We start from the raw sequence: 8,940 nt of genomic DNA on the forward strand, positions 1-8,940 counted from the left end.
TGGATGTCGACATAATTTGAATTTGTGCACAAATCTTATTCTTAATTGTTAAAGATATTCCTTGATACCTAAGGTGATCCCAAACCGAAATATTGAGAATCTTTTAAGTAAGTTTTTCGATTCTATATGTTTTAATTTACCAGCAACTAAAACATAGCCCTAAAAAAAGAAATATTGGTAGTCAAAAAAAAAAAAAAAAAACTGATAAAAGGATAGGCTTTGCAAATCAAAAAGGGCTTGCGGCGCAGCTTGTTGCTCGCTTGCCTGCTATGTAAGAACTCATTTATTTTGAGATAATTCTAGATAAATTTTTTTTATAAAAGTTGTATTTCATTTTGGATGGTATTGCGTGTAAGTTTTTGTTGGTGCTGTTTTTTTTTTTAAAATAGATATATAGTGATAGAGAGCAGAGGCTGATAATCATATTGATTCAGTCTCATCATTTACCAACTCAGAATAAGTAGTATTTCCGGTGACTTAATCTGTTAGATTAATCCCTTCAGAAATTGTTATAAGAAAGTTGTTTAAATTGCATATTTCATAACCTTTGACTGTGTGAAAAGCTATTGTTGAAATTAAAAAACTAGGAGCTTGATCTGTCCAAGAGGTTGTGATGTCGCTTCTCTTTCCTTTCTTTGCCAATTGATCAGCTATTCTATTAGTCTTTCCGTCTACACAGTTGAAACCCAAAAAAAAACTAGATTGTCTGCTGAAATTTTGTTCTTTTTATCTGTTGGTGCTGAAATTTAACAACATGAATAAGCACCTTGTTGTGATATCTTGAGAATTCTAAGCAGTTTGCCTTTAATAAAACTTTTGCTCTTTATTCTCTTCGTAATGTAGCTTTGATGAGGTGAGATTCGAACCAGCAACCACACTCACCTAAACAGAAACGGACCATTTCGATTTCCCCGCCAACTTTACCAAAATGGATTCCAAAGAAATAGTACCACCACCACTGCTTCCTCCATCTCCACCGCCTCAAATTCCACCTTCTTTGTTCTTCTTTTTCTCCGCCACCAGGTCCTAAACCCACAATCTTATGTTTCATCATCTCCTACTAAGGATGATGATGATGAGCTCTACTCACCATTTCAACCAACTCCCTTTCTTGACACAAATGCAGAGAAATAGGGCTCCATTTCGGATCCCACCACAACCACCACCATCACGACAACCACAGGAACAACGTCACCGGCCCTTTTCTTCTTTCAGTCCTAGGAATTGAATGAAAGATCTTCAATTCAAGCCCTAATCAGGTAAAAACTCTTGCTTCTTGAGTAATTTTATTGCAAAATTAAAATAAAAAATCTCACCTTTTTTATTTAGAAAAAAAAAATGTAGGAAAAAGATGTCATGTTTGGGGAATTGTCTGTGAAATTGATGTTTCGGGAATGGGTGTTGGTGTTTCAGTTGAAACCATTGATTATCTGTGAAGTTGAAATCTTGAGATAGTGTGAGCAACTTACAAATCAGTTGTTTAGCGTGTTTGTGATATGGGTTTTACAGTAAATTGAAGTAGGAAATTGGAAATTGGGTGTTTGTTTATATTTAACTTTGTGTATTTTCTGAATTTGTAAATTTGGATCGAGTAATTGGATGATGGGTCCAACAGATACATGTTCTCAGATGCAGCTGCCGAATGTTGCAGTTTTGAATTTCAAACAGGGAACGCCGCTGTTTTATATGAGACCACTAGCAGCAGCAGCAACTCAGGTAGATAACAACAACCGATGTCTGGTTACTACTTACAAATTGAGTGTTTTTGTACTAGTATATGACTATGAATGAGTGTCTATATCTATATATGGTGTTTCTTGTAAACAAACATAGCTCGTAATCAAATGGTATGCATGCCATAAAACGGTTATTAGGTCAGACTCGGTCTTGCGTGTTGGTTTTTCAGTGCGTTGAGCCCTCTAGCACATAGTGTAATTTACATTCCTCATCTGACTTCTCCAAGAAAGGAGCATATTTGTTGTAGTTGTGTTAAATTGGATGGGTGCATTTACTAGGCCGCTGTGTTGATTTGGATGTAAAGGATATTCAGCATAGCGCGAGTAGGCGCTGCATTTATTTGCAATAACTAGTGATATATCATTACCTACTTAGACTTCAATAGGGCCATCACATCACATGGAGTATAAATATATCCATATTCTTCACATTATGTGTAGCGTTGGATCTGTTGTTTATCGACTCGGTTATGCCTAAGGAGGATGAGAATGGAGGAGATTGCTGGTCCGTGAACCTACGCGTCAAGTGTGTGTACCACCAAGTAAGATAGCCCATAAGTTGTACAGAGAAGATGTGGGCGTTTTTAGGAGTAGAAGAATTGGGTTGGATTAAGAATAGGAAACTGAGTCAGACCATGACTTTAAGTACTTTCCTTATTTGCTGCTAATTGCAATTCCCACTATTCCTATATATATACTCGGCCGGTTCTTTATTTTCTCGTGGATTAGAATTATCTCCTGTTAAAAGGGGGTTGTGCGCTGTAGTCTTATGAAAAAAAAGAAAAATCGTCGGAAGGAAAAGAAAAAGAAAATTATGCAGAGAGAAAACTCTCCCTACTGCTGGGCACCAGTCCCACCACCACACCCACCACCATCAACACCACCACCGCCACCATCATCACTACCACCACCAGTACCACCAACCCAATCTCACTATACCTTTTCTGCTGAACGTTTCCCAGCACCATGGACTGGAAACATCTCTCATTCAAAACCTAATCAGGTGAGAATGTTGTTATTCTTAGGGTTTTTTGTTTTTGTTTCTGGATAGATTAATTTTTGATTGAGACCGGATTCATTATATGATTTTAATCTTATACTAAATTGTTGGATGATAATCCAAGTTTGTGCATGCCTGAAATTGATTTTTTGTGAATTTGCATTCGTTTGTAGTTGAAGTGATCCGTTTGATGGATTTGTAATTTGGATTTAATCCTATAGCTTGAATAGAGAGGGGGTTTTGAGCTTGTGTAGGGTTTTGTATGAAGTTGATATTATCGGTTAAACGGATTCGGAATTTAAAACTGAAGTTTTGGAATAGTTCTTGTATGAAGATGATCCTTTGGAACTGCAGGTTGATTTCTGTGGGATTTCTAAAAATGTGCATGTTATATCATGAATTTGATTAGGAAATTTGTCCTTGGGTGTTTACTTAATGTTGGACCTTTATGTTTTCTAAATTTGGATTCTATTATTCATCCTTTGGTCTGTCTTTCAGAGCAATGGAATGATGAGTCCAACAGATCCATGTTTGCAGATGCGGCCACCAAGTGGAGCTCTTCCACACTTCGAACAGGGATGGGCACCACCACTGGCTCAAGTAAATAACCATTCTCTAGCTATTAGACCACCATCCCAGGTTCCAGTAAATCAGGGGTGGGCACCACCATCGGCTCCAGTAAATAACCATTCTATAGCTATGAGATCACCATCCCCGGCTCAAGTAAATAACCATTCTCTAGCTGTGAGACCACTACCCCCGGCTCAAGTAAGTAAACATTCTCTAGTTACTACTCTGAGTTATTGTTAACACATTCATAATTTTCAGTTCATACTTCATATTAACCTGTCTTTTGCTCTGTGAATGTATCTTTATTTTTTCTCGAAAAAATTTAATAATCTTGTATTCATTTCTTTTGTTGTACTCGATAAAACTTCTATTATTCAGGGTTTGCATTGGTTTTAGCATGTTGTGTTCAGCTATTCCGTATGTACTATATGTTGATATCTTCCATGACCTTTAACATTGTTACTTGCGTCCATTTTTCCTTGAATTCAGGGTGCCTGGCCTTCCTTTCCTCCTGCTCAGATGATGAATCATGGGATTGTAAACAATAATTCCCGTCCTTTAGATCTCGGCATGTTTCCTCCTTGGCAGCTCACTGTTACTCTTCCTGGTGGGGAGAATCGTCATATCGATATCCCTTACTCAGAGGGTACACATGTTATTGGTCTCCCCCTTGGTTTGGATGTTCCTGAAGTATGAATTTCTTCCATTGTGTTTTAGAGCTTTTCCCCTTCTCCTGTACTTGTATTATCCTAAACCTGCAACTTTTTTAATTTCATTTTTCAGGTGATTGCGAGCAACTATAAAGCTTTACTATGTATGGTAAGCGGAATGACCTGCATCATAACCAATCAGTTTTCGGACTTAGATCGATACCAGAAGAATACTGCTAGTTATTGGGAGGATATTGTGAATCGCTACCGCCTTGAAATTCAGGAGTTGAAGTCCACCATGGGTGGTGATATGACGGTTCCTCAGGAAGTGATGGTATATTCTCTTTCCTATAGTTTTAGTTTACAATTTTGCTTACCGCTAACCTACAAAGTCACATTTGCAAATAGTCCGTTGCTCATCCAATCAAATTCTTTTTCCGCATTTTTCAGGCTTCAGTTTCTCCATCGAAAAAGAGGAAAATTAGTGCAGAGGAATCTGTGCCTTGTGAAACAAAGACAGCTTGTATTGAGAAACCTGAGCACCTGCCTCCACCAATATGCAATGAAAAGCCTGTCACCCCTGTTCCCCTGGTCCAGGAATCTGTTATAGGAGAGGATATGGATGAGACGGATGACTTGCCCCTTCCTAGTGTGAAGCGTGCGCGGGGCGAAGGTTTTCCTACAGGTGCAGCACTATCTTGTTCTGACGTGCAAACTGAGAAGGTTGAATCCACTGCAGGGTTTGGGTCCGTTGGGGAACCTGTTGAAGCTACAATAACCTCTACCACCGCCAATTGCCCAACTGCTGACTCTGCAACATTAGCTAGTTCAACTCCTATAGATATCACTCCTCCCCATATTGAATCCACTGCAGGGGTTATGCTCGTCGAGGAACCTGTTGATGCTACAATGACTTCTACCTCTGCCAATTGCCTGAATATCGACTCCACAGCATTAACTAGTTCGACTGGTACAGATATTAGTACTCATCCCGTTGTAGAGTCCACAAGTGTTTCTGGTCAAGTGGGAGATGAATGGTTTGCATATGTGGAGAACTTCAACATCCCAAAAGAGTACGCAGTTTTGTATAAGAAGATCTACAATAAGTATGGGCATATTGCGACTAAGAAGGTCATCAAGTCCAATGATGCTATACTACTTGCAGCTGTTACTAGCTTGTTAAAGATCGCCCGTACAATGGAAACTGCACGGGGTGTGGATTTGAGTGAAGCATTGCTAGAAAGTTGGGAAGGAGACATCAAAGATGCTGAGACCTTGCAGTTTAATGTTAAGTGGCTTCGTGAGACATTTAATAGAGTTAAAATCTATTGGAAGTTGGCTTTAAGGATAGATAAAGAAGTCGAAAGCCGTGAACTAGTATTGGATGCAACACAGGCGAAGTATGTTGGTCTTTATTCAAGAAAAGACGAACTCGATTCTGAAATTTCAGAGGTGAAGATCAATTTAAGAAAATCTGAAGCAAAGATTGCAGCCCAGAGAGAAGCTATCCAAGAAAAGATTGCGCAGAAGAACACATTCTTGTATGAACCTATTCTGGGGAACTTGTTTAGTTGATTATACATATTCTGCTGGATGGTTAACAAAATGATTGTAGATGCCTCTGTAGTATGTTGGTAAAATCGTCAGGCATCGGAATTTGTTTGCCGATACAGTAACTTATTGTGATTGTAAATGCTAAATAATATGAGTAAACGTGAAATAGTTTTATCATGTCTGAGACTGGAGTCGTCTTTTGAACTTGTCACTGTGTTGCATAGAAATCACACATCTGAGTGTTAAAGTCACATAAGTGCGTGATTGTTGTACAGTAAACAACATGCATTCCCTATGAGGTGAAACTCCCATAAACCTGCTTATGTGCACCCTGTGGCCCATAAATTGGTTTGTGGCACAAAATATTTTCAATTAGTATACTCAAGATCAATCAAGATACATTCGGGTTGTTTGTTTTTTGTGACTCGTCTGATTTATGTGAATCTAGCTCATCAAGTTTGGATTTACTTAGAAATTACTGAATAGTAGAGTTATAGAAAACTTTTTGAGTTGAACCAGACATGCGCACCGGCGGAGCCAGCCCATTGCAAGGGTGTGCACTTGCACCTCTGACCAGCTGGCTCCAAAGCCTACCCAATAATTTTTTGCACCCCTGACCAGCTGGCTCCAAAGCCTACCCAATAATTTTTTTTTTGCTACTCCCTAAAATATTTATTTTAGGAGTATTTACCAGTGTTCTGAAAACCGGGCCGTCAACCCATTAAACCGATGATCAGTCACTTTTCCGGGTTGGGCCGTCAATGACCAGTAAATTTTCAAGAAACCGTTTTGTTTTGTGAAAATCTGGTGACCCGTCCGGGTTGACCCTTGATCCAGCCGAGTCTATACGGTTCTTGAATGGGTTGATTCGTTTCTTTTGTCGCAAAATGATTTTATGTGAGCAGGGAGAGTTGATCCCATGATCTATTACTCCTTCAAGATACCCTGACCAGTGAGCCAATTGTTTTTTGGTAATGATTAAACAAATAAATAATATATAATTCATTTAAACAACAAAGCATCGACAAAAACTTATATTTATGTGACCCAGTGAACCCGAGTTGAACCACTGGTTAAACCGTTTGACCCCGACCCAGTAGTTTTTCCGGTTTGATGTCCGGGCCGATTTTCAGAACATTGGCATTTACGAGCATTTCTTTACTCTTTTGCACACCTTAATTCTTTTTTGCAACCACAAGAAGAATAGTTGCACCCCCATTTCAGAAATCTTGGCTCCACCCTCAATATGTGCCTATGAGTTAGGTAGAAAATGATACTTGACCCAGACTCCTCCGAGTCAGATGTATAAGTTGAGTCAGACCGCAAATAAGACACAAAGGAAGCTAAAAAAAATATCTAACTCAAATCGAGTCAGTTTCAAATTACAAGTCAGACCCATTAGTGGGTTGTTCACCCTAGAGTCCCAGACCAGGGGCGGAACCAGCCCATTATAAGGGTGGGCAGTTGCACCCTGCTGAGCGGGCTCCAAAGCCTAATATAGGCCCAACAAGAAAAAAAAAGTTTATACATAAGCCCATTTTTACTCTTTTGCACCCTCTAAAATATTTTTGTTGCATCCCACGGCAAATTTGGCACCCCCACCTCATAGTTTCTGGCTCCGCCCCTGCGCTCAGATGAAATTTTCGCTTCAGATTTCCGTATACTAATCTTCACCTCTACAAGTTCAGTCTCCAGTTTGCCTTTTCTTGAAATCAGACCACCATACTTCGCCTGTTCTTTATCCAATACTTGTTCACGCCTTTCAAGTTCTTCGTATATCCTTAAAGATAACTTCAAATAGATCTTAAGTCTGTTCAATTTCTCACGAACCCACTTAACATTGAATTGCAAGGTCTCTGCATCTTTGATGTCTCCTTCCCAACTTTCTAGCAGTGCTTCACTCAAATCTGCACCCCGTGCCATTGTACGGGCAATCTTTAACAAGCTAGTAACAGCTGCAAGTAGTATAGCATCATTGGACTTTATGACCTTCGTAGTCGCCATATGCCCATACTTACTAAAGATTTTCTTGTACAAATCTGCATACACTTTTGGGATCTTGAAATTCTCCACATATTCAAACTCTTCGTCTTCCACTCGACTAGAAACACTTGTGGACTCTGCGAGGGGAGGAGACATATCTGTAGAAGTTGATATAGTTGATGTGCAGTCAGCAGTTAGGCAATTGGCGGAGGTAGATGTCATTGTAGCATCAACAGATTCCCTGACAGGCACAACCCCTGCAACAGATTCAACCTTCTCCATTTTCACCCCGGAACAAATTAGTGATGCATTTGTGGGGATATCTTGGCGTCGCGAACATTTCACTCTAGTAAGGGGTAAGTCATACGACGCATCCATATTGTTTTTTATAACGGTTAGAATACGGGCATCCAACTCAAAACTAATTGGTTATGAGTGGAGAGGCCCTAAGAGATTATAAACCGCAGGATCTAAGATAACCCAACAATGTGGGACTAATAATCTCAACAGATTCCTGTACCAGTTTAACAGGGATGGCAGGCCTATCGTTCGATTTTCGTAGAGGTAGATGCTCATGTTTCTCAATAAAAACTGCTGGTGTTTCACAAGGGCCAGATTCCTCTGTCTTCACTTTCCTCTTTTTTGATGGAGACACAGGAGCCTGCAAAATGTGGAAGAAAAATATGATTGGTTCAGCCTGGAAAAAATAAGAGAGATAGCAAAACGACCACAGTTTTTGTGAAGTCCGGAAGAATTAGATTGCAAAAACGAGAATATATCTGAGTGTGTATTTGTGTCTGAGCGGAGGGGAAAGGAATGAATGAGAACTGAACTAGTTTCTGCAGTACTGTGCAGAACCAGTGGCGGAGCCAAAATTTCAAACTGAGGGTGGCTAAAAAAAAATGACACGCCTAAACCAGTGCATGTCTAGTTGTTTTTATGAATAGCTAACACGGAAAATTGAACGCAAATTCCTTGCACAAGACCTAACGATAGTTTATAAATGCACCGGTATGATGAATATGGAATTACAGCACTCGCGTAGAATATATCTTGCAAAATCGTTATAAGCCTTGCCACTTACAATGCAGGTACTCGCGTAACTGACGACTAGATATAAGTACCTTTTAATTTCGTATACTCGAGTACTGACGACTCTATACAAATACCTTTTAGCTTCCTATCTTAAGATGATTAACAACCTGCCGTGCTCAATTCATCCATGAAACAAAATCTAGATTTGCTATGTCAAGAGTGACAAAAAGTTGATGTTAAAGACCCAAATTATTCAACCTTTCCCATAAAATTCGAGTAATTTAAATGGTAGCAGGGTGATCCGGATCCAATATCTTTCGGCCTTTCAGATTGATTATACCACTGGAAATATGAGATAGATAGAAAAAAAAATGGGCTTGGTTTCTTGGTGGACTGAATTCTTGAACCGGTG

The 8,940-nt window shown here is 39.4% G+C and overlaps 1 protein-coding gene across 2 annotated transcripts; it reads left to right on the forward strand.

The window, feature by feature from the left end:
* The first annotated feature begins 1,588 nt into the window (after positions 1 to 1,588).
* LOC113314214 lies at positions 1,589 to 5,670 on the forward strand. 2 transcript variants are annotated; one of them, XM_026562991.1, is made up of 5 exons: positions 1,589 to 1,716; positions 3,235 to 3,504; positions 3,796 to 3,996; positions 4,090 to 4,290; positions 4,407 to 5,670. In XM_026562991.1, the coding sequence occupies exons 1-5, from the start codon at positions 1,600 to 1,602 to the stop codon at positions 5,529 to 5,531; spliced, it is 1,914 nt and encodes a 637-aa protein (XP_026418776.1). In that variant the 5' UTR covers positions 1,589 to 1,599; the 3' UTR covers positions 5,532 to 5,670. The 2 variants fall into 2 exon arrangements, with proteins under 2 accessions (XP_026418776.1, XP_026418774.1); XM_026562989.1 differs by lacking the exon at positions 1,589 to 1,716 and adding an exon at positions 2,523 to 2,739.
* Positions 5,671 to 8,940: the final 3,270 nt, after the last annotated feature.

This window comes from Papaver somniferum, chromosome 9 (assembly GCF_003573695.1).
Source record: "Papaver somniferum cultivar HN1 chromosome 9, ASM357369v1, whole genome shotgun sequence".
Lineage (NCBI taxonomy): Eukaryota > Viridiplantae > Streptophyta > Magnoliopsida > Ranunculales > Papaveraceae > Papaver > Papaver somniferum.

What these genes read in the sequence shown, in the direction of transcription:
- LOC113314214 (XM_026562989.1), top strand. Translation starts at nt 2,551, where the DNA reads ATGCAGAGAGAAAACTCTCCCTACTGCTGGGCACCAGTCCCACCACCA. An exon ending in CTCATTCAAAACCTAATCAG is followed by an intron (nt 2,740 to 3,234) that starts GTGAGAATGTTG and finishes TCTGTCTTTCAG; the next exon opens with AGCAATGGAATGATGAGTCC. An exon ending in GACCACTACCCCCGGCTCAA is followed by an intron (nt 3,505 to 3,795) that starts GTAAGTAAACAT and finishes CCTTGAATTCAG; the next exon opens with GGTGCCTGGCCTTCCTTTCC.